A 26,071-nucleotide genomic window follows, 5' to 3' on the forward strand; every position below is an offset into this window, starting at 1 on the left:
CCTGTCCTGGAGTTAGCTTCAAATTCTTCAAGATCCATCACTCTTTCTATTTATCAGTAAGGTAGAAAGAAAAAAGGGAGAAGGGCCTTCCACTCGCATCTCCCCTTCCCTTTACCAACTGCAGCCCAGGTGGGTGCTCTTCTCCAATGAGCATTGTTTTGATTTTGACTCTATTTCTAGACTCTCCTAATTTTTTCATAAGTGGCCACAACAGATGTCATCCCTGACTTAGGGCAATAACTTTCTGATTCCAAAGGGAAGCCAGGGAAATCAAGCAGCCCACCCTCAACTTGTGTGCCAGAGCTGGCTCCTATCGATTGTTAAACCCTTCATAGCCTGAAGTCAGCCATGGTGGGAGTATTTACCATGTCATGAGAATCAGCAAACTTTGTAAATGAAGGCTACTCCCACCTCCCAGAGCTGGTTTACCAGTGCACTATTAGTCTTGCACCTCTTACCTTGCAAGTTTACCTTTTCCCTTCCTGGACTCTGCTGCTTTTCTGTCATAGTAAGACTTTTCTCTCCTCTTGTATAAGGTAAATTTCCCACTTGTACTTTAGACTTTTGCTATTCATAGTGTGGTCCCAAGCATCTGTATCACTTGGAATCTTGTTCCAAATGCAAGACCTCAGGCCACACTCCATTGCATCAAAATCTGCACTTTAACAAGATCACTAGAATCGTATATGTGCATTAATGTTTGAGAATCACTGCCCAGATTGATCTCTACCCTCTTCCAGGACTTTTGTGCAATAATTATTGGGCTTTCAAGTAGATCTTCCATGCAGAATAAAGAATAATATTCCAATTGACCAGATGGATTCACAGCCGAATTCTACCTGAGGTACAAGGAGGAGCTGGTACCATTCCTTCTAAAACAATTCCAATCAATAGAAAAGGAGGGAATCCTCCCTAACTCATTTTATGAGGCCAACATCATCCTGATACCAAAACCTGGCAGAGACACAACAAAAAAAGAGAATTTTAGACCAATATCCCTGATGAACATCGATGCAAAAATCCTCAATAAAATACTGGCAAACCGAATCCAGCAGCACATCAAAAAGCTTATCCAACATGATCAAGTGGGCTTCATCCCTGGGATGCAAGGCTGGTTCAACATACGCAAATCAATAAATGTAATCCATGACATAAACAGAACCAAAGACAAAAACCACATGATTATCTCAATAGATGCAGAAAAGGCCTTTGACAAAATTCAACAGCCCTTCATGCTAAAAACTCTCAATAAATTTGGTATTGATGGAATGTACCTCGAAATAATAGGAGCTATTTATGACAAACCCACAGCCAATATCATACTGAATGGGCAAAAACTGGAAAAATTCCCTTTGAAAACTGGCACAAGACAGGGATGCCCTTTCTCACCACTCCTATTCAACATAGTGTTGGAAGTTCTGGCTAGGGCAATCAGGCAAGAGAAAGAAATTAAGGGTATTCAGTTAGGGAAAGAAGAAGTCAAATTGTCGCTGTTTTCAGATGACATGATTGTATATTTAGAAAACCCCATCATCTCAGCCCAAAATCTCCTTAAGCTGATAAGCAACTTCAGCAAAGTATCAGGAGACAAAATTAATGTGCAAAAATCACAAGCATTCTTATACATCAGTAACAGACAAACAGAGAGCCAAATCATGAATGAACTTCCATTCACAATTGCTTCAAAGGGAATAAAATACCTAGGGATCTAACTTACAAGGGATGTAAAGGACCTCTTCAAGGAGAACTACAAACCACTGCTCAGTGAAATAAAAAAGGACACAAACAAATGGAAGAACATACCATGCTCATGGATAGGAAGAATGAATATTGGGAAAATGGCCATACTGCCCAAGGTAATTTATAGATTCAATGCCATCCCCATCAAGCTACCAATGACTTTCTTCACAGAATTGGAAAAAAACTGCTTTAAAGTTCATATGGAGCCAAAAAAGAGCCCGCATCGCCAAGACAATCCTAAGTCAAAAGAACAAAGCTGGAGGCATCACGCTACCTGACTTCAAACTATACTACAAGGCTACAGTAACCAAAACAGCATGGTACTGGTACCAAAACAGAGATATAAACCAATGGAACAGAACAGAGCCCTCAGAAATAATACCACACATCTACAGCCATCTGATCTTTGACAAAGCTGAGAAAAACAAGAAATGGGGAAAGGATTCCCTATTTAATAAATAGTGCTGTGAAAATTGGCTAGCCAAAAGCAGAAAGCTGAAACTGGATCCTTTCCTTACTCTTTATATGAAATTAATTCAAGATGGATTAGAGACTTAAATGTTAGACCTAATACCATAAAAACCCTAGAAGAAAACCTAGGTAATACCATTCAGGACATAGGCATGGGCAAGGACTTCATGTCTAAAACACCAAAAGCAACGGCAACAAAAGCCAAAATTGACAAATGGGATCTAATTAAACTAAAGAGCTTCTGCACAGCAAAAGAAACTACCATCAGAGGGAACAGGCAACCTACAGAATGGGAGAAAAATTTTGCAATCTACTCATCTGACAAAGGGCTAATATCCGGAACCTACAAAGAACTCAAACAAATTTACAAGAAAAAAACAACCCCATCAGAAAGTGGAGAAAGGATATGAATGACATTTCTCAAAAGAAGACATGCATACAGCCAACAGTCACATGAAAAAATGCTCGTCATCACTGGCCATCAGAGAAATGCAAATCAAAACCACAATGAGATACCATCTCACACCAGTTAGAATGGCAATCATTAAAAAGTCAGGAAACAACAGGTGCTGGAGAGGATGTGGAGAAATAGGAACACGTTTACACTGTTGGTGGGATTGTAAACTAGTTCAACCATTGTGGAAAACAGTATGGCAATTCCTCAAGGATCTAGAAATAGAAATACCATTGACCCAGCCATCGCATTACTAGGTATATACCCAAAGGGTTATAAATCATGCTGCTGTAAAGACACACGCACACGTATGTTTATTACAGCAGTATTCACAATAGCAAAGACTTGGAATCAACCCAAATGTCCATCAGTGACAGACTGGACTAAGAAAATGTGGCACATGTACACCATGGAATACTATGCAGCCATAAAAAAGGATGAGTTTGTGTCCTTTGTAGGGACATGGGTGCAGCTGGAAACCGTCACTCTCAGCAAACTCTCGCAAGAACAGAAAACCAAACACCGCATGTTCTCACTCATAGGTGGGAATTGAACAGTGAGATCACTTCGACATGGGAAGGGGAATATCACACACCCGGGCCTATTATGGGGAGGGGGGAGGGGGGAGGGATTGCATTGGGAGTTATACCTGATGTAAATGACGAGTTGATGGGTGCAGCACACCACCATGGCACATGTATACATATGTAACAAACCTGCACGTTGTGCACATGTACCCTAGAACTTAAAGTATAATAGTAATAAAAAAAGAATATTCCAATTAACAATATATTTAGAACTCTCTCTTCTTAGGTTCATCAAAACGTGTCCACTCATATATGTATACACTCAATAGAAAAGCATGAACATAGTCACCAAAAGACAAGCAATGATGTTCACCCAGCACTACATGTAATAACCCCAATTGGAAACTCCTCAAATGCCAACTGGTAGATGGACGTAAAGAAATGAGCTCGGCTGGACTCCACAGACACTCAAAGACTCACTGCCTGGAGCTTACCACAGCGAGGTCCGTGTCATCATCGGGAAGCAGAATGATCATGCTCAGCTCCTCTTCCACATATGGCAGCTCCAGGACCTGGGTGTGCACCTCGTCCACATACCCCATTTTAAATTTAGCTTCCTTAAACATCATCTGCACTGTCTTTTTTTCCTAATAGAAACATGAAATTAAAATTAGATCACTGAAAAATGGGCATAATTTACTAAAAATAGGATACATCTAATTCACAGAAACTCTAGGTGTGTGTAATTTCTGTTTCTGCACGTTTATGCTGATGGATATAAAATCTTCATTAGTACATCTTAGTATGAAGAGAACAAACTATTGTTCCAGCAAATCAACTATTACCAGATGAGGGGTAAAAAAAACCAGTTTGGTAAATGGAGAAGGGCATAAAAATCTACATTATTCTTGGAAGAAGTTGTGTTTGCTTTTTTGAGAACATTCATAGAGAAGCTTTCTCATGGAAGCTTCCAACTAAAAATTATTTATTGAAATTAAGGTAAATATTCAGGCCCTTGGGCTGAAGGATCTGGTTAGAAAAGTGGTACAGTACAAACTCTGAAAAGTTGCCCAGGTGTAGAATTGGTTTTATGGCCTTGGTTTTCTTGGGAAGGGGACCTTGAAGAGATGTGTAAGGTCTGCTGTTTTTAAAGCCTGCATCAAATATATTTTTAACTTTCACATCTTTGTGCAATATGAAATTATCAGGTTGATGGATGTCAAATCCCAAGTTAACAACTATTGATACCAGTCATTTTCATATTCAAAAGGGAATGTAAAGTTAGGGCTTTACATCTGCTAACATCTTTTTCTTGTGTTCAGGATTGTATAACTTTGATTTTTAAGGCAATAAACAGGCATAGTTGCCACTGATATTGCAAAAAGGTATCTAACTAGCTATAGACAGTAATAGCATCATGTAAACATAATTCCAAGGCTTAGAAGAAATTCTTCTCCAATCCAAATCATATGACCAGAGATGGAAGGTAGATTTGATCAAAGATGGAAAAACAAAACCATCAATACCAAAATTAATTTTGTTTCTCTCCTCCTTCCTCCATTAAAGACATACAGGAGGCATTAAATTCATTCAGAAAAAAAGCCAGGCACAGTGGGTTATGCCTGTAATCCCAGAACTTTGGGAGGATAAGGCGGGTGTATCACTTGAGGCCAGGAGTTCGAGACCAATCTGGGCAATATGACAAAACCTTGTCTCTACAAAAAATACAAAAATTAGCCAGGCCTGGTGGTGTGCACCTGTAATCCCAGCTACTTGGGAAGTTAAGGTTGAGTGATCATTTGCGCCTGGGAGGTCGAGGCTGCAGTGAGCTGAGATTGCACCACTGCACTCCAGCCTGGGTGACAGAAAGAGACCCTGTCTCAAAGAAAATAAAATAATATAATTCAGAAATAGATTAAAATCAAGATCATGTCAAATAAAGTATTCATTTTTCTAAAAGAATATTTCCTAAAATATTACTTTAAGAAAGTAGCAGTATATCTGAAAACTCTTTCCTTACCTCATTGGTTTTAAAGAGCATCCCCCTTGTGTACTTTCTGTCAAATTGCTCATTCCACTTTCCCTTGAAATAGATGGCATTCACAAGGACCAGCTTTGTCAGGGGACCGACTGTCCCAGCATCCAGTACCTCTGAAATCTTACCTATAAAGAATATGAGAGCTTATTGCAATTTGTGGGGAAACAAGCATTATTTTACAAAAATCCCTTTGACGCCTAAGGCAGAGGCTTGAGAGAGAGCCTGGAGTTCTGTCTTTCTGGCCACCCGATGAATTGGGCGATGGTGTTTAGCAGTGTGGCATACACAGTGTATCGTTCGTGCTTAAGAAAAAAGCCTTGAAGTAGGAAGGGCAACTATCATTTTGCCCTCAATTTACGGATGTAGAAATTCAGGATCAGAGCATTTGCCAGACTTTTTTGCCGAGTGCACACAGGTGACAAGTGGCTGAGTTGAGAACATCACCTCAGAGTCTTGATTCTGACTATGGGGTAGTCAACCTTGGCACTATCATATCCAAGCCTCACCACTATTGTCATCTTAAGCCAAATAATTCTTTGTTATGGGGGCTGTCTTGGGCATTGTAGGACGTTTAGCCAGCAGCATTTCTTCCAATTTTGACAACCAAGACTATCTTCAGCCATTATCTAATGGCACCTGGAAGGCAAAGCCACCCCTAGTTGAGGATCATTGCTCTATACATATATTCTAACCTCATCAGACAAGGAAAGGCTTCCAAAGGATGAGAGAACATAGACCAGTCAATGGGAGAAGGCAGCGTCTCTGAAAGGGGTGAATGGGGCAAAGGAATTAGGGGGATGGAATAGAGGGGCCCAAGTTGAGCTGTCCAATGAGAGGGTAACAAGGTCATCTCCAAGGTCCCCTCCAGCTCTAATATTCTGGGGGTCAGCCTAAGGGAAGGAAGGGTAGAAGCAGCCCTGGAAGAGAAGTGACAGGTATAGAGCAGTGGGGGGAAGGTGTGGAGAAGCTTCTAGATTCCTCAGGTGACAGTACTGCTGGAACAACTGGAGAGACCACTGGGCAGATGACATATGAAAACACGAAAGGCTCTTCCCTTCCCATGGTAATTATTTTATTGGCTTTCAGTAGAACCACGGGCATTACTTCTGTTAGACACACAGTGGTTGTGACATAGAGATGGAATGGATGTGATAATGAGGGCTAGGTTGGCCCCTGAAACACGTGACTTAATTCCTCCACTCTTTACAAGTACCTAAATTACTTGTTAGGTATTTAGGATGCTTTCAAGGATGCCTCCCCTTTTTCCTACTGAAGTAAAGAACTGGCAGAAATATTTCTGGTGGGATAGAGTGTGGTCTGGGCAGGGAACACTGCAGGCTCCATGTTGCCGCACGTCCAGAATAGGGAGCATATTCAGAAAAGGCCGCACTCTGAGAGCAAATGTAGCCACGGCCAAGTTAAAAAGGAAGGAGAAGGCTGCAGATCAAACTACTAAGTTGTCCCCATGACCACAGGGAGGAGATAACATGAGAGCCCTCTTTAAGCTGCAACTTAATTGAACGCCACTCCGTCTCCGAGCATGGAAGGGCCTCTCAGAGAGAAGATTAACAGGATTCCAAGGAGGAACTATTTTCCAGGGATTTTCCAGCATGGTCCACAGGGGAGGAGGTCTGAGATTCAACATTAGTTTTAGAAATTAGTACTTCATGATCTGATAAGAAACGACAGAATTGCATTGTTGGCCTGCAAACTCAGCAATACACACAAACAGGCCTGTGGTAAGCAGATCACAGTGGCAACACCATGGAGGTCCCATCCCAGCCAATCTCAGCCTCGCTGCGCAGTAATTCCAAATCCACAGAAATGAAACTGTCTCACCTTCAGTCTTTTCTGCCACCCAGTCATTTATATGTTTCCTGCACTCTTCCGTGTCTTCAGCAAAGGACAGCTCCTCCAGCTCTGCCTGATAGAACTTCTGACAGGATTCTTTAAAGTCCTGCAAACACAAAACACTGAGTTTGGTCTCATTTGGTAAAGGCTCCCACAAATGCAAAAGCATTTTGTTTTCTCTTACTGCGTTTCTACCGTAAGTGCTTGGACAGGTCACACTGCATGCACTTCATGGTGCATGCATGCAATTAACGAAAGCCTATTCTTCCCTGGTACTGGGCAAAGTGCTTGGTTTGAGGAGGTCCACAGCCTGAGAAGAGGCAGCTGAGACACCCAGACACTTACAGGACATCATGAGCTGCCACTATCCACATAACAGCCCAGAAGCATCCCTGTCAAACACTGCACTGACTTTAATATTGCTTCCCTCACTAGGCAGTCTAACACACTGTTACTCATTTTGCATCACCAGCACAGACTACAGTATTGTGGTTTTGGGTAAATGAGAGGCTTTATAAGGGAACTAGATTGTTAAGAAATCGGGTTGAACTGCAAAGAAGGAAATAGCATTTTAGATCTGGGTCATACGGTTGGTTGGAAGAATACAGAGCAAGGAAGGCCCCATGGGAATGGAGGGTGATAGGCCTGGATCATAGTGTGTATGTGCAACTGGGTCCATACATGTGCGTGCATGTGAACATCTGTGTGCATGGGTGCATATGTGTGTGCTTGTGCACCTGCATGTGTGTGGATTGCATGTATGTTTGTATGTGTGTGTGTGTACACATGTATGTGTGTTTGTGTGTATCAGGAAGGGGATTAAGGGAAACAGTGGCAGGGAAAGAGCCTTGAAATGTAAGTTGGGGTCCAATCAGAAAAGGCCCGTACCCAATACATTAAAACCCAGATAACTCACCTCACAAAAACCTGGCTTCAGATATAACAGGCCTGGAAACTGGCTCCCAGCCTCTGTCCATTCCATGTTCTCAAATACTTTAATTTCAGCCAAATAAAGAGGATATAGAGGGAAGGAAGAGACAAGCCACCAAGAAAAGTAGAGGTTGGTTCCCTGTGTTCCCATTATTATAACAGTAGAAGATCAGGCTAAACTTCAAAAATGAAATGGATTCACCAGGAAATTCCTGGATCCAGAGTCACTTTCTGAGGTAGATAAACCTAGAGCAGGCATATTCCGGGAACAGCACCCAGCAGCTACCAGGACAGGGATGTATTTGAACCTTAGAGGAGCCCTCTCAGAACCTCCAGCCAATAGGATGGCCCAGTTTGCTGTGATTGGTTCAATAATTTCCAGACAACATCACCCTGCATATTATGTGGCATAATTTTTGAACCTCACTGATTGTATTATGCCAGGCTGGACTCAGGAACCTTGGAATTACATGCCTAAGTAAATAGGAACTACTTAAATTTAAAACCTCAGTTTTATGAACAGATTTTCATTTTAGAAAGACAATTGTGTCAGTTGTAGATGCAATTCAGAAGAGGGGGGCAAATTTAAGAGAATTTGAGAGGCTGTCTCAGCAGGAGGCAGCCCAATAACCACACATGGGACTGGGGAGGAGCTCTGTACAGCACATCAAATGATGTAGTCACTCAGGCATAGGGAATTAAGGTGGAGAAGCAGGGCTGCGTGCAGGAGAACTGACATATTGGGATTGATAACAGGGATGGGTGTATCAGAAACAATTTACAAAGGACATAATTCAGAAGCCATCATAAAATCTAAAATTGTAATTTCAGAAGTATAATTCCAAGCACATTTTAAGTCAGTACAGTTATACTTGATTCTCTACTCTTCTGTAGTCTAACTTATTTTCAATTTCTTTTTCATCAATATATGAATACTACTTACTGGAAGGAAATCACACGTCTTTTCTCCAAAGAGCCTGTTGGCAGTTCTAAGCAAGTACTGAGTGCCAGTTCTGTTAACTTCACTGAGAAGTGACTGGAAACCTTGGTGAATATCTCCGTCCTTGTACAAACAAAGTGCCTGGGAACAGAAACCAACACTGACTTTTAACACTGCCATTATACTCTCCCAAAGAGCTTCCTCCAAACAACAAAAAAAATCACACAGGATCCTACTCTAAAAAGGTTTGGCCTAATTCTCTAGCACAGGGTTTCTCAACATGGGCAATGTAGCACTGACACTTGGGGCCAGGACACTTCCTGGTCTCACATAAGCGTTGTAGGATTTTTGCAGCACTTCTGGCTTCTATCCACTAGATGTCAGTAGCACCTCTCAGTTATGGGATCTAAAACTTCAGGTCTTGGCAAGGGTCCCCAGGAAGGAAAAATTCACCCACCGACCCCTACCTCCCACCCCCCAGGTGAGAACCACTAGTCTAGCAAATGTATTCATCCCAGCAAGGCACTGTGCAATAATTCAGGGGGAAGGCAGAGCAGAAAAAAGTAACTGGGATGAATTACGACTCAGGTAATACAAACAAAAGCAGCAATAAAACTAAAAATGTTTCATATGCAATTTACAGAAGTTCTCCAGACCATATTATAAATTAAATGTCAAATCAGAGTGAGAATTAAGGTTGTTCCTATATCTCTCAATCACCTGCAGTCCAAAGCCTCACTCCTCCAATCAGCTGAAAGAAACAACCACAGAAGGATGTCAACTGGGGTCCCTAGGTGCATTTTAGGAGATTGTCTATACACCTCTGATATTGGTGGTAAAGTGACATCCACTTGGCAATTATCTCGGACATTTTCACCAATAGTCAGAGAACTATTCCTAAAGTATTATCTCCCACCTCGTTTGTAGATAAGGTTATATATACATCACCAGTTTGAATCAAACAGATTATATATTCCTCTAACTCACTCCAGAAGATATAAGTCTACGCTTGTATTACGTTCCTTTCCCAGGATGCATAATCGTGCACTAAAAATAACCCACTTAACAAAAAGTTCATCTAGGCAGCTGCATGTCTATTTAAAATATAATGTTAGCAAAAGTTTAAAATGTAACAAGGTTGGAATATTTTGCCTTCATGCGGGACAGAATGATAGTTTATCTTACTTATCAAAGGTGTGAATTTGCCAGACTGTACTGATGGTCTGATCTAGAGAAAATAACTCTATGCCTTGATTTCTCTCAAAAATATCGGAGGAGGTGATCTGTCTAACATATTTCACCTTTCTACCCCTTTCTGCTCTTCTCCACTGCCGTGCCGCTCCCCTTTCCACCTCCAGCTCCACAGGCTTTCATCAGCTGTAGCAAAAGTACAGAAAGACAATTCGACGGAAGCACAGGGAAACATGCCGTTCTCCTTTGCGACACGCACACATACCTGGGACATCTGGGCTGCGGTGCTTCCCTTTGCCCCCATGAAGACCATGGCCAGGGCAGAGGAGATGCTCATGGGAGAGAAGAATACATTTCTTGAGTTGTCCTCTTCCCCTAATATTTTAAATAAGCTGATGGCAAAAGTGCCATTTGCTTCACAGAGGTCATCCATCAGGGAACGTCTGCATCAAAGGCACAGCACAGAAAAGCACATCAGCAAAGCCCTCCTGTGGCCACACAGTCATTCGTCCCCGAGTCAGCAGACACTGAGGTGGTAGGTGGAATAACCACCCCCCAAAAGACTTCCACTCCTAATTCCCAAAACGTGACAACATGATCTTCCCTGGCAATAAGGACTTTGCAAATGGTACTCAATTAAGTATTTTGAGATGTGAGATTATCCTGAGTTATCCCAGTGGACTCAATGGAATCATGAGGGTCCTTATAAGAGAGACGCAGGAGGGTCAGAGTCGGAGATGGAGACGTGAGGACAGAAGCAGAGGTCAGAGTGGTAGGGGCCACTGATGAAGGAATGTGACCTCCTTGAGAAGCCAGAAAAAGCAAAGAAACAGATTTTCTCCTAGAGATTCCCGAAAATAACATTGCTCTGCTGTACCATTTTGGACTTAGGACTTCCAGACCTGTAAGATAATAAATGTGTGTTGTTTTCAGCCACTAAATGTGTGGTAAAGGGTTACCACACCAATAGGAAACAAAAACACTGGTTTATTCATAAAATAGCCAATCTCAGGGCCCATGACTGGTACCCCTCTTAGCAACAGGGGCACAGACACTCTCCAAGACCTGCTTACTTGCTCCCCTGGTGTAGCAGCAGCCAAAAGGTCTTGGTGCGGATGGGTGTGGTGGGTCACACCTGTAATCCCGGCACTTTGTAAGCCTGAGGTGGGCAGATCACTTGAGGTCAGCAGTTTGAGACCAGCCTGGCCAACAAGGTGAAACCACATCTCTATTGAAAATTCAAAAATTATCCAGGCACGGTGGTGGGCAACTGTAATCCCAGCTACTTGGAAGGCTGATGCCGGAGAATCGCTTGAGCCCCAGGAGGTGGAGGCTGCAGAGAGCCAAGATCGTGCCACTGCACTCCAGCCTGGGCAACAGAGTGAGACCCCATCTCAGAAAACAAAACAAAACAAAACAAAAACAAAACAAACAACAACAAAAATCTTGGTGCCAGGCACTGTTTTCAGCACTTTCCGTTATCACCCAACAACACATGAGGTCAGTACAATTATTGCCCCACTTTAGAGATGAGAAGACTGAGTGAGGTTTAGTAACTCATTCCAGAACCCTCAAGTAGTCATAAACACCTGGAACCCACAGTTTGATTCCAGAGCCTGAATTCTTAATCATCACACAAAATCCCCCCATTGCTGCTCATTATCTTTCAGTTTAATGTCTACAACATAATCTATAAAGAATGTTTTAAACTTATAAATGTAGTTCTTTATCAATAAAAACTATTTCTGTCATCACGTCCTGTGAAAATAGCTAGATTCATTTCACCAAATGTGGAGAGTTTGTTTGAAATAGGCTGACCTAAAGTATGGGGCTACCGGAAAGACAAAAATACATTACTTTTCAAGGTGACTCCAAACAGATGTCCCATTATCCCCAAGAGCTGCTGAAACTGGGTTATGGAGTGGCAAAGAAAGCCCATAGGTGTGGATATAAAATATGAAGCCCCAATCTGGTCATTGGGTGAGCACTTTTAATTAGGTGCATTGATTTTTGATTCCTCCTGGCTAAGAGAGTCTTAACATTCCCCTCAGCTTTAATAAACTTCAGACAACCGGAACTTGACTAAACAAACAAACTAAACAGGCTTCCTCCTGCCTCTAGGCCCTTTCTTCCTTTTTCTTAAAGCATTTTATTTAGAGAACTTGTCATTGCAAATTCTTTATCAGCCCCTTTGAGATGTAAATCTTTTGTAAACGCTTCCTGCTAGTTTTACATCCCAGGACAGGTCTTTGTTTACATCCCAGGACAGTCTTTCTCAAAGACCTGGACGCCATCCCTTTGAAATGTAGTTATCAAGAAAGATATCATCCCTATCAACCAGTTTTGTGGAAGGTAGAAGCCTAACAGAGGGGGGCACCTTGCTTAAAGTGCTAAAAAGCTATTACAGCTTACTATTAATTATTATAATTTTAGTACATTTTTTTTGAGACGGAGTCTCACTCTGTCGCACATTATTACAAGTCCTACGTTATTGTTCATTTCTATCAAGCCTTATAAAACTTGGGCTATTATTTCACAAAATATTACAGTTCACCAACTCATCTCAATTTCCCTGAGCCTTTTTGCTCTTACAATTGAGAACATTTGGGAAAATAAAAGGACAAATCATTATCTATAGTCTCATGATCCTACAAGACATTTTTTCTATTATATTATCCTTTTTTTCATAAACATGTATAATGTTTAACTGAAAAAATGTAAAGTCAAACAAGAAAAATATGCTCCAGTTTTGAAAATTAGCAAATGAGCAAAACAAAAAGTCCTGGAAACTCTATCTAGAGATATAAATCATCGTGCATGTGTTCATTTCTGTAAACAGATGGAGCCTCATCCAGTTTCCCAGTGGCCTACAAAGTGCCTGGTGCAGCAGCTTTGAAACTGTATCCACCTTATTGGGGGTCTTGGACGGGTCTTCTGGTCTCTTAGGGCACAAGAGGAAAGGGGAATTGAGTGGCTGAGACAGGGAAGTGGGGAACAACTGTATTAACCAAAGTATCTTCACTGTTGGATGTTTTGCTTCCTCCTAAGATATTTTGCTTACTCTTAAGATATTTTTAAACAGAAGGGTGTCTCTTACTTCAACACAAAAGTGAGCTTACATTTTTTTAAAAGTGTAAAGGCGGCCGGGCGCGGTGGCTCAAGCCTGTAATCCCAGCACTTTGGGAGGCTGAGATGGGCGGATCACGAGGTCAGGAGATCGAGACCATCCTGGCGAACACGGTGAAACCCCATCTCTACTAAAAAATACAAAAAACTAGCCGGGCGCGGTGGCGGGCACTTGTAGTCCCAGCTACTCGGGTAGGCTGAGGCAGGAGAATGGCGTAAACCCGGGAGGCGGAGCTTGCAGTGAGCTGAGATCCGGCCACTGCACTCCAGCCTGGGCGACAGAGCGAGACTCCGTCTCAAAAAAAAAAAAAAAAAAAAGTGTAAAGGCAACACTCTAAATATAGAACAACAGTCTAAAGCAGTGCAAATTCTTTAAAGTTTAAAATAAATGTTAGCGCAGTTCAGAGAAAAACAAGTAGGGTTAGGGTTATGGTTAGGGTTCAAAAAACTAATAAAATAAATGTGAACCAAGAAAACACAATCATGGCATAATTTGCACCACAGTACTCTATACTTAATAGGTTGTTTCTTATGGAACCAAATGTTCCGGTTCCTCACTATCCTCACATCATAAGGCCTCTCCGGAGCTTATAGTAGGGCCTGCAGATGTCGGAAGCCAGAGGAGTCTGTGCAGGCAAGTCCCGGGGTCCCTCATGACCTCATCTTTCACTTGAGGACGTTTCAGAGACTGGGAGGCAGGAATAGTCAAACTTCATAGAACTGGGCCCACCAGAAGGTGGCACCAAAGAAACTTAAAGATGGAGAGAATTAGGTAAACTGGGTAAGACAGAGACACAAATAAATTTGGATTTGATCCAACCTTAGCATAAGAGCTTTGGACTCAGGGTGAAGCAAGCATGAACTTAGGTTGGCGTGTGTGTGTGTAGGTGTGTCTCATCATCCTGTCTGAACTACTGAATCAATAGTTTCAATAGTTCTGAATGAACTGAACTATCGCATCAATCTCATCTTTACATTTTAACTGCTCTTAGTTGCAAACCGCTACTTCTGATTTCTTCCATCTTCCCTCTTCCTTCATCTCATGTCCCCACTTCCATTCCTTTTCAACACTCAGGTGCTGGTCAGTATGTGGTATTTCCCATCAATATCTACCCTGCAGCCACAATACACATGCACACACTCACATACAAGTGTACCCCCTTGGCCTCTGCTCAGGTCAGAAGTCAGGCAGGGGAGAAAACCAGGTAACAGAATGACTCTTCCCCGCTGTCTTCCTCTCAAATCTCATTTGGACATTATGGTTTTTAGAAGGATTGGAAGTTTAAACAAAATGGATTTTACCCAATATATCTAAAAAGCAATTAATTTTAATACAAAATAATACTTTAGATGTCAATGCCACAATTAGATTATGATATAAAAAAACAGGAATCAGAAGTTTTTATTTCCAGCCAACCAAATAAATTGGCATTAAACTAGTTTTTCCTTTACAGGCGAACAAACAAGGACAGAGGCAATTAAATGCCGTCTGCAGGACTCACAGAAAAAGTGAGAGTCAGCCCTAAAAGCAAGCCTTACGTTTCCAAGTACATGATATTGTTCTCCTGGGAGCCCCAAATACCTATGAACTCCCTCCTCCACTCCCCCTCCCCATACAACATCCAAAAGTGAGTTTACTCAAAGAGCATTTATGTAGAATGTTCATTACCTGTTTTGGGAGGAGACAATGAAAAATAAATGCCATAATCCCTTACCAGAAGCTTGCACCCTAAAGAAGACACACATATAGAAATGCGTACTTTCAAGCCAGTAAGGTGCTCTATAACAGGATAATTTTCAAAGTGCTAAGGAAGTCCTCAGAAAAGAAAAAAAAAAAAAGAAAAGAAAACCACCTCTACAGAATCCTGGAAAGACCTTCCAGAGAAGCTGGCTGAAGCTGGCTTTAAAAGCTGGGCAGGCCAAGCTAATTTATAGATTCAATGCCATCCCCATCAAGCTACCAGTGACTTTCTTCACAGAATTGGAGAAAACTACTTTGGAACCAAAAAAGAGCTCACATTGCCAAGACAATCCTAAGCCAAAAGAACAAAGTTGGAGGCATAACACTACCTGACTTCAAACTATACTACAAGGCTACAGTAACCAAAACAGCATGGTACTGGTACCAAAACAGAGATAATAGACCAACGGAACAGAACAGAGGCCTCAGAAATAACACCACACATCTACAACCATCGGATCTTTGGCAAACCTGACAAAAACAAGAAATGGGGAAAAGATTCCCTATTTAATAAATGGTGCTGGGAAAATTGGCATATGTAGAAAGCTGAAACTGGATCTCTTCCTTACATCTTATAGAAAAATTAATTCAAGATGGATTGAAGATTTAAATGTTAGACCTAAAACCATAAAAACCCTAGAAGAAAACCTAGGCAATACCATTCAGGACATAGGCATGGGCAAGGACTTCATGACTAAAACACTAAAAGCAATGGCAAAAAAAAAAAAAAATAAATAAAAAGCCAAAATAGACAAATGGGATCTAATTAAACTAAACAGCTCCTGCAAAGCAAAAGAAACTACCATCAGAGTGAACAGGCAACCTACAGAATGGGAGAAAATTTTTGCAATCTACCCATCTGACAAAGGGCTAATATCCAGAATCTACAAAGGACTCAAACAAATTTACAAGAAAAAAACAACCCCATCAAAAAGTGGGCAAAGGATAAGAACAGACACTTCTCAAAAGAAGACATTTATGCAGCTAACAGACACATGAAAAAAAAAAATGCTCATCATCACTGGTCATCAGAGAAATGCAAATCAAAACCACAATGAGATACCATCTCACGCCAATTAGAATGGCGATCATAAAAAAGTCAGGAAACAACAGATGCTGAAGATGTGGAGAAATAGGAATGCTTTTACACTGTTGGTAGGAGTGTAAATTAGTTCAACCATTGTGGAAGACAGTGTGGTGATTCCTCAAGGATCTAGAACTAGAAATACCATTTGATCCAGCCATCCCATTACTGGGTATATACCCAAAGGATTATAAATCATGCTGCTATAAAGACACATGCACATGTATATTTATTGTGGCACTATTCACAATAGCAGAGACTTGGAACCAACTCAAATGTCCATCAATGATAGACTGGATTAAGAAAATGTGGCACATATACACCATGGAAAAGTATGCAGCCATAAAAAAACAATGAGTTCGTGTCCTTTGCAGGGACATGGATGAAGCTGGAAACCATCATTCTCAGCAAATTATCACAAAGACAGAAAAGCAAACAGCACTCATAGGTGGGAAATGAACAATGAGAACACTTGGACACAGGGCAGGGACATCACACACCAGTGCCTGTGGGGTGAGGTGGGGGGTGGGGGAGGAATGGCATTAGGAGAAATACCTAATGTAAATGACGAGTTGATGGGTGCAGCAAACCAACATGGCTCATGTATACCTATGTATCAAACCCGCACATTGTGCGCTCGTACCCTAGAACTTAAAGTACAATAATAATAAAAAAGAAATAACCCAAATGTCCATCAAAAACAGAATGGATACATGGATTGTGGTATATTAGTATAATGGAATACAGACCAATAAAAACTAAAAGAACCACAGCTATAAGTTCTTCTAGTTTTTGACGTGGACAATTCCCACAAATAATGTATTAAAGGAGCAAGCCACAGAGTAATACAGTATTATTCCATACACATAAAGTTCAAAACCAGGCTAAACTAAATCATTCTTGATGCATGTGTACGTAGTGAAACTGTCAAGAAAAGCAATGTCGTTATTATCATGAAACTCAGGAAGGTGGGGATACAGAGGGGAGGGAAGCAGATGCGATGAGGGAGGAGGGTGTCATCAGTAGGGAAACAGCCAGGGCCTCCATCGATGACAATATTCCAGTTATTAAACTGGGTGATGGGTTGTACTGCTGTTCTTTATAATTTAATACACATTTTAAATGTTCTTTTGTATTTATTCCATAGGTAATAAAACTTATTAAAACCACATATCAAAAAAATAATAAATAAATAAAAAATAAAAGCTGGGCAGGCATTCCATGGGTGATGAAATGGGGGATGCAAATAATAGGCTGAGGAATTAACAGGTGCCAAGAATGTGGCAGGAAGACAAAGGGCATGGTTTGTGCGGTGTCCCTGGGGTGGGTTTCCATGGTTTCCTGTGAGCCACGTGGCAGTGAGATAGGATGGACCCTTATGCCACATTTAGGAGTTTGAACTTGAGATTATGGTCTGGAAAGCCATGCATGGTTTTTAAACAAACGTCTCATATGAGTGCATTGGGGCTTTAGAAAGACGATCCGGCTCAGTATTCGGTCTGAAAAGAGGCTGGGGAGCTGGCGGGTAGGCCACCACCATGGGCCAGGGACTGCTGGGGATTGTCTGTAATAGAGAAGTTGGGGCTGAGATTGCCAGGCAGAGTGGCAGCTCACACAGGGATACAGCGCAGGAGGGTCAAGTCCCGAGGTGCCTAGCTGTTATAAATTCATACTTAGGGTGGGTCATGAACCATCGGAATTTTATATGAGGAGTCAGGCTGGAATGGGGAATATGACTTGTTCCATTTGAGATGTGTGGAACACACCATACCAGGTAAACCTGTCACAAAGACAGCCAAGGATGTTTGCAAACACAGTTAGGGACTGGGGATGAGTAGGCGGTCTAGAGCCAGAGACCTGGGGCCACCAGCATCCCGATTCCGAGAGGTACCATGAAAATGGATGAAACTACGCAGAATATCTAGTGGAGGCACAAGAGAAGAAATCCACCTATTTCTGGGGCATTTCCAATATATGGAGGTAGTAAAAGGAAGAGACACAGGAGGGCAACGGAGAGAGAGAGCCCGCGTGCGAAAGGGAGACTTCGACCCAGCCATCAGGATGTGCTGGCAGAACTGGGGAGACGAGTCTGCCCCTCCGAGGGGACCCAGGGAAGAGGGCGCGGTCTACGCAGAGCCCGAGGCAGGGAAGCCGGAGGGGCCCGGAGAGCAGCCCTGGGTGAGGCCGTTTGGAATGCGGAGGTCTCAGGAGTGGAGCAGCAGCCAGAGGACTGAGAGTGTCTGGAAAGTGAGGAATTGGTTAAAGTAACGCCGGTGGGTGGCTGCGACAGAGAGGGGCGTAGCTGAAGAAGCACCCACCCCCCAAATCCCGTTTGACAGGAAGCAGCCAATGAAGAAGGGAATATGAGAGATACAGAAAAATGAAGGCAGGGATGGAAAGAACGGAGGGAGGGGACAGGGAGGGGAGGAGAAGGTGCAACCAATAGGCTGTAAGCACAGGAGCAGGCGTGGGTGCCAGGGGAGCAGGGACTCGGCGCCTCCTCGATCTATCCCAGGCGCCCCGGAAATTCCAGGCCCGGCAGTCTGCACTCCCCGAGCCTCCTCCGCAGCCGCGGCTCCTCCCAGTCGCCCTACCCGGGCTCGCGCCCGAGCTTCCGGCGCTTCCAAACCCACTGCTCGCGTCACCCGCGGCTCCCACCAGGCAGCAAATCGCAGGCGGAGAAACAGACGCTCCCTCTCTAGGGGCAGCTTCCGAGTCAGGAAGGGTCTGCGCGCTCCGGCTCTCTGGGCCCGGCCCTCGGCCTGGGCCGGGTCTCTCGATGGGGCTCGGGACCCCGGCTGGTGCCAGGGCGACCCCCACAGCCCCGCGACTCTCTTTCCCGGCCGCCTCCCACCGTCATTCCCCTACTTCCTGCTCGCCTTTGCCTCGCTCTGAGTCCTGCTTTGGCCTTCCTCTCTCCCCACTCTCTCCCGCGCTCCAGGGAAGAGGTGGCCGCCGCGGGAACCTGGGCACCTGCATGCCTGCCCCGCCCGGTACCTGGGAGAGGGCCCCCACCTCCTGCTGCTGCCGCCGCCGCTGCTGCCGCCGCTGCTGCTTCGACTATTCCTCCTTTGTAGATGCTTCACGACCGCCTTGATTGAGGGCAAGGCTTCCGGCAGATGACTCAGAACCGTTCGATTGCGCTGGCCTGTGCAATCCCTGATTCTTTGGGCCTGTGTGGATGTCTGCGGGCACCGGAGAGAAGGCCAGTGACTGGTCCTTGGAGGGTGGTTGTGGAAGGCTTTGCTCAACAGGAGATTGGTTTGTTTTTCTGGATTAGTATGTTCAGTATCCGTGTTTCGGGTGTGTGTATGCAAGAGCACTCTCAAAGTGAGGACTTTGAAAATGAACTAAAGGCAAAATCAGAGGTTAAAGTTGCTAAAGTCACCAGTTTCCAAGCTGTTTTGGCGTGACACCCATCAACACAAGTTTTGACACGCATCCCCAATGGATCGCTATGAATGTATACGTAATAATGTTCTCAATACTAATGTATTCTAAATGCTATAAAACATATAAACAAATTTAGATTTGGATTGACAGCAGTGGTGGGGGAAAAGGTCTCAGGAAATGGACTGATTTAAATGGAATAAAGACAGCATTGGTTGTACTTACTAAACCTTGACATTTGATTTTCAGTACATATACTAATCACTCAAAGATATTTGATTGGAATCTAATTAGTAAAAATCTATCCTCTTGAAACCAGTTTTTAAAAAGAATTTAAGTTTTGGCTGGGCGCGGTGGCTCACACCTGTAATCCCAGCACTTTGGGAGGCCGAGGCAGGCGGATCATGAGGTCAGGAGATCGAGACCATCCTGGCTAACACGGTGAAACCCCGTCTCTACTAAAAATATAAAAAATTAGCCGGGCATGGTGGTGGGCGCTTGTAGTCCCAGCTACTGGGGAGGCTGAGGCAGGAGAATGCTGTGAACCCGGGAGGCGGAGCTTGCAGTGAGCCGAGATCGCGCCACTGCACTCCAGCCTGGGCGACAGAGCAAGACTCCGTCTCAAAAAAATAATAATTTAATTTTTATATGTCAACAGTTTGAAGCCCACCAAAACTATTCTTTTTGGAAGATTTTTATGAAGGTTGGAAACCTACATTTCCAAATTTTTAAAGTTTTCTTATATGAGAATTTTAACATTTTTAAACAACAAAATCATACAATTATGGAAAAATACCCCAGGAGGGGTTCTCAAAATGATGACACCAGGCTCTTTCAAAAAGCAGTTCATTTCTCATTCATGGAAAAGATGCACATTTACCTGAAAGGCATTCAATTGTATTTTTTTCAAAAATGTTTGCTAGGTATTCCACTACTGACAGCCTCTTATCTCAGAAAAGGTCAGCATAGGAGGGAACAGTAGCCTTTCACAAAAGAAAAAAAAATGCAAATGTGTAATTAATTCCTTTTTTTAAAGTACAATTGTTGTAAATGATGAGTTGATGGGTGCAGCAAACAAACATGGCACATGTATACCTATGTAACAAAACTGCACGCTGTACCCATGTACCCTAGAACTTAAAGTGTATATATATATATATGTACACTTGTATGAGATAACAATAAAGTCAGCATTTTTCAAAAGACTGATGGCTGCTTTCCTGCTTATTACAAAGTATTATAAAAGTTCTGCTATTTAACATCCTAGGTTTTTGGTTTTTAAAACTGCAGTGATACCATCTGGTGGCAAGCATTCCATGCAATATCTTGCTGAAAGCAAATGCACAAGAAGGCTACTCTCAACCCCATTTTTGACGAAACAGTGCTCCTCAGTGTCTATGTAGAGGTTCAAAGAGCCAAGTTTTGGTTCAAACCCAGTTATCCCAGATCCCAAAGTCTGTGCTGTTCTGCTTCCAGAGAGGAACTGGGCAGGCTAAACAGGAATCAGAGATAGACATGGACACTCAAGTTGAGAGCCTTACAAAACAATGTTGAAAAGTAATCTTTGCCACTTCAGGTTTATATTAGACCCCTACTTTCCAGAGGGTTCTTACTCTGTAAAATCTTTCAAAAATCTCAGCCCTAACCCATCTTGGACTGAACATGATTGGGATAAAAAGTAGACAGGGACTATTTCCCAGGGTCTCAAGGCAAATGGTGGTGAAGGGAAGGTCTTAATCTGAAACATCCATACCACCAGGGTTTCCACTCTACTCCCACCATGGAGGAGTGGCCAACTGTCCCCTTGACTAGATTTAGCTTATCCTAACCCTCTGTTTTAAGGAAGGAAGTAGACCTCCTCCTTCCTTCTTCCCAGGACATAAGTGCATGAGTAACCTTCGTTCCTACATCCTTAATCTCTCTACTATTCTGCAAAATCTTAGCACATAAATATGCTCAGTATCTCACATACTAAAAACAAACGTGCTTTCTTTACCTTTTATACCGTGTAGCTACCACCCGGCTTTTTCATTTTTCCATTCACAGTCAATTTCTTCATAAAAAGTGTACCCATAGGCTGTTGTCCTTTTTTCACCGTTAATTGACTTTTGACTCCACTGCAGTTAGACATCCACCCAAACATTCTCTGAAATTCCTCCTGAAAGGGATACTAATCATCTTCTAATTGCCTTGGCCAAAAGATACATCCCAGGTCTTATTTGATTTTGTTTGTTGGCGACATTTAGTCCTTTCCTCTTTGACCTTCCCAGGATGTCCAGCGCACCCTTCCCTTCTTTCCTGACTCTTTTGCCTGGTGTCCTGATTCCTTTCCTGCCATTCTAAGCCCTCTTCTTTTCACTATAATATGATCTTGTATGACCTCCACTATATCCATAGGTTCATGTTTCCACTTTTAACTTATTCAAAATCTCTAACCTGTCTCGAGCCGTAGATGTTACCTGTGTACTACTGGACATCTCTCCGAAACCTGGGTGTTTCCCTCCCCACTTCTTTTAACTAAATGATCAAAAGTCCTGTTATTTCTATCACTTTTGTGTTCCTCCCATCCATACTCTCTCTCTCCCCTCCATCATATCTCATGTCTCTCCTAAACAATTAATTTTCCTACCTACAGTTCTGATCCATGCCAACCTATTGCCTACGCTGAAGTTCAGGTAAACATTCCAATTCTAATTATTTTATACCTCAGTTTAAAATCCTTTATAACATCCTCTTATCCAAAAAGATAAATTACAAACTATTGAGCAAGGAGTGTAAGCCTCTTAACGTCTTGATTTCTCCCTTCTTTTCTTTAGAGCCATAGCAAATGATTTACATTCCTTCATATCCTCTATTCATATACATGGGGTTCCTGGCATGCAAGCTTGTCTTTCAAAATTCAGTTCAAATAATGTCTCCTGCAGGAAGCTTTCGCAGAGCTCTTCAGTTTGGGAATTCTGCTTTTAAAGATCCACATTCCTACTCTGCACCCCAAACCAATTAAGTCAAGATCTCCTGGGGGAAGGAACCAGGCCACAGTATTTTGTAAAACTCGCTCAGTGATTTCCCTGTGGAATCCTAAAAGTAACTGTTCCCAAGAACTCTCCTCAGTAAGTCTTGGTGCAGGATTCGCCCCCATCTTTTCTCCATGACTCTGAAACCCCTCTCTCTAGTGGCTACAGACTCACATTTGAACTGTGCCCAAACTTACCTGCTCGGCCAGTTGAAAATGCCAAGGTCACTTCCCCGTTGTGCATCAATTTCTCCTTGCTGGTCAGAACTAGATCCAGACTTTGGACCCCACTTGGTCCATCCACTCCTTTTCCTCTTTGACCAGCAAAACAAATAAAATGATGAAAAATGCTTGTCTCCTCCGTGAAACTTCCAGCAAATATCTGGTGGTTTGAAGTCCTTTACAAAGGATATAATTTGGCCCCTGGGAGTTTGGTTGTAAACACAGATATATCCCATGTAGGAAACACAGTGCATGCAGGTGCAAAGAGGCACAAGATAGCACCATGAAAACCATGACGTATCCAGGCCCGCAGTGGTTCAGATAGTGTGGATGAGGCACTGCAAGAGAGCGTCTGATGTGTCCACAGGGCCATGTGGACTCTGTTGTTGGGGTTTCTTCGTTCCCTTGTGGACTATGGGAAAACACAAAAGGATTTTAAGCTGGGGAGAAACATGGTCATATTTGTATTTACGAAGGTCCCTTGGGCTGCATCATGGAGTATATTGTAGAAGGGTACCATTGCCTGCAGTGTGTCCCTAACCATGTGTTAGGGACAGAGCATGGGTGAGAGTTGAGGAAAGCTGAAATGAAGCAGAGGCAGGAGAAATGGACAGGAGGACATGGCCTTGAGGAATTTCCAGGACATAAATTTGGCATCATTTCTTGGACCATGAAAGGAAGAGGGAGCAGGAAGAATCAAAGATGAATCTAAGAATGAACAAATCTAATTTTTGGAATAATGCAATGAAATGTGGAACTGGTCTGTTTTCCTAGTTAAGGAATTTGTCTGCAAGTCTATATTCATGAAGATTAATTGTATTTATTTTCTGAGTATGGACAATTTAAATGCTGGTCCCTAAAGGGAAACCTCTCTCTCAGAGTACCTGAAGCCCAATTTCAGAGTGAGCCTGAACAGGCTCCCCACTCATGAAGCTTTCCCCCGGCCCACTGGGGAGGCGACAGGTAACTGATAATGTTCCAGAGTATATAATTCAGTGCCTCAGAAACTGTCCTCAGCCTCATCTTCTGTCTTCTTGCCTCATACCTAACTTCACATATCTTCAGTTGGTACTGGGGAGTATCTGCTGGTTCTCAACTCCCGACTCAACCTTGACCTAGTTTTGTCTGACTCCCTTGGCTCCTGACTTTGTGGACCTCAGGAAGGGCACAGTCCTAGGCTAGTCTCAGGTTGAGCTACCAGCACCTCCAAATTAGACTTCCACTTGTCAGGAGGAAAGCAGAGTCCAGGCATAACTGGAGCTTCCTAGGGTGGTTTGAGAGCTCTGTACTCCTTGTTATGAAATGAACAAATACTCCACCTTGAAGAGTCTCACGGGGCGGGGCACAGTGGCTCATGCCTGTAATCCCAGCACTTTGGGAGGCTGAAGCAGGCGGATCACCTGAGGTCAGGAGTTCCAGACCAGCCTGGCCAACATGGTGAAGCCCCATTTCTACTAAAAAATGCAAAAACTAGCCAGGTGTGGTGACAGGTGTCTGTGATCCCAGCTACTAGGAGGCTCTGAAGAAGGAGAACTGCTTGAACCTCAGGAGGTTGCAGTAAGCTGAGATCGCGCCACTTCACTCCAGCCTGAGAAACAGAACGAGACTCTGTCTCAAAAAAAAAAAAAAAAAAAAAAAAAAGAGTCTCACCGGAATTCCAATATATCCTTCAGTGACTGACCATATACTCCAGCAACAGTTAGTTACTTCATATATGCCGGCCACACCTCTCAATCTTCCATGAGATTCCCAGCAAGCGTCCCTGGTTTTGAGAAAGTGTAAAAAAAAACAGCAACAAAAACAAAGCACACTTGCTTCAGCTAATTAATGCTAAAGGAACAAAGATAGCATCATAAAATGTAAGCATTTGAAGGAACCATATTGTTGACGCTGTTCCTTATATTTTGCAGGGGAGGATGTGAAATAGAGGTAGTTTGTGTGATTTTCCCAGAGTCCCATGAAGAATTCATGGAAGAATTGAGACTACAGTCGGTATGACCACATTCCCAGAGAACTGCTTTTTCTGCCACACCCTGCAGTAATAATATTGTCACAAGACAATTGGACAGTGTTTCATATATTCAGTCATGGAAGAAGAGTTTGATGGAAACGAATAAATGTTAGGAAAAATTAATTCGATTGTGATAACACTTAAGGAATGGAGTGTTCACTCTCTAGGGAAAGTTGGGCTAAATGATGAAGTGGAGTGTCCCTGTATGTGATCTGTGGTGCTATTTTGCTGTAGGTAAATTCCTATTTTTAACTTCAAATGTGCTCTGACTGCATTAGTGCCAATTTTTTTGAGACCGGTGTACCTATCCTATTGGGTACATTCAATTTACACAAGTACATTCTCTTCAGTTCTCCCACCACTTCTCTCTATTCAAACAACTAAAACCTTCTTGAATATTATTTGGTTAGTCCTTTGAGTTAATGAATCATTTTATAGGATCTGCTTCAGACAAATTAGTACTGCTTACTAACACCACAATCCTAAATTCAAAAGACTACTGAGTTATCAAGTGGATGTCTAGATCATCCAAAATATACTGGCTGTGGTTTGGGTATGGATTTTTGTCCCCACCAAAACCCACACTGCGATTTAGTTCCTGGTGTGCCAGTGTTCCACTTAGGGAGAGGTGTCTGTGTCATATAGGTGGATTCCTTGTGAAAGCCTTGGTCCTGTTCTCCTGGTAGTCAGTGAGGTAGAATTAGCTCTCATGGAATGAATTAGTTCCTCCAAGAGTGGGTTGTTATAAAGTATGCTTTCTCCCCGTGTTTGGTCCCTCTTCGCATGCACCTGCATCCCCTTTGACCTCTTCCTTGTTGAACCTGCAGGTTCACTGCAACCTCCGCCTCCCAAGGTTCAATGTCTTTTGACATAGCACAAAAGCCCTCTCCAGAAGCCTGGGGATGCCAGTGCCGTACCTCTTGTATAGTCTGCAGAACATGAGCCAAACAAGCCTTCTTTCTGTATAAACTACCCAGCCTCAGGTATTCCTGTATAGCAACGCAAAACAGACTAACACAATGCTTATATTAAAATGTCTAGATTGTTACCAAGACAAATGTAAGCAATGAAACATACATGTTGTAGAGCATCTGCTGACCAAGGGTATGGAGAACCCAGTGGACCTTAATGTGAAAAGCATTACATTAATATGTCTGCTATTGTATTTCAAGGAACTTATAAAAGAAAAACGTCTCCTGATACGGCATTGCCTGGAAACTGCCATTAGTCCCTCATTAGTGAATTGTCAGTCTCTCCATTAATTTGAAGGAGGTTAAGGGGAAGTATTAAGTAACAGAGTTTGGAGGCAATTAGAAAGGTCTCTTTGGTTTCTAAATGTATC

General features: G+C 42.7%; 1 protein-coding gene and 1 long non-coding RNA gene across 5 annotated transcripts in view; one reads left to right on the plus strand and one right to left on the minus strand.

The window, feature by feature from the left end:
* SERPINB8 (serpin family B member 8) overlaps positions 1 to 19,457 on the minus strand; it is a 53,491-nt gene extending 34,034 nt beyond the window's left edge. For 2 of the 4 annotated variants that reach the window (XM_077975024.1, XM_015122161.3), the window contains exons 1-6: positions 19,109 to 19,457; positions 10,408 to 10,585; positions 8,955 to 9,092; positions 7,070 to 7,187; positions 5,213 to 5,355; positions 3,687 to 3,839 (exon numbers count right to left, since the gene is read on the minus strand). In XM_077975024.1, the coding sequence (XP_077831150.1) occupies positions 3,687 to 3,839; positions 5,213 to 5,355; positions 7,070 to 7,187; positions 8,955 to 9,092; positions 10,408 to 10,575 (720 nt within the window). In that variant the 5' untranslated portion in view covers positions 10,576 to 10,585; positions 19,109 to 19,457. Of the gene's footprint in view, positions 1 to 3,686; positions 3,840 to 5,212; positions 5,356 to 7,069; positions 7,188 to 8,954; positions 9,093 to 10,407; positions 10,586 to 18,972 lie in introns of all 4 variants that reach the window. The other 2 variants (XM_077975023.1, XM_077975022.1) reach the window with 2 other exon arrangements.
* On the plus strand, positions 18,204 to 24,849 carry LOC144336433 (uncharacterized). The gene is made up of 2 exons (XR_013408235.1): positions 18,204 to 18,340; positions 24,629 to 24,849. It is a non-coding gene; the product is annotated as an uncharacterized LOC144336433 (long non-coding RNA).
* Positions 24,850 to 26,071: the final 1,222 nt, after the last annotated feature.

The sequence above is a fragment of the Macaca mulatta genome, chromosome 18 (assembly GCF_049350105.2).
Source record: "Macaca mulatta isolate MMU2019108-1 chromosome 18, T2T-MMU8v2.0, whole genome shotgun sequence".
Classification (NCBI taxonomy): Eukaryota; Metazoa; Chordata; class Mammalia; order Primates; family Cercopithecidae; genus Macaca; species Macaca mulatta.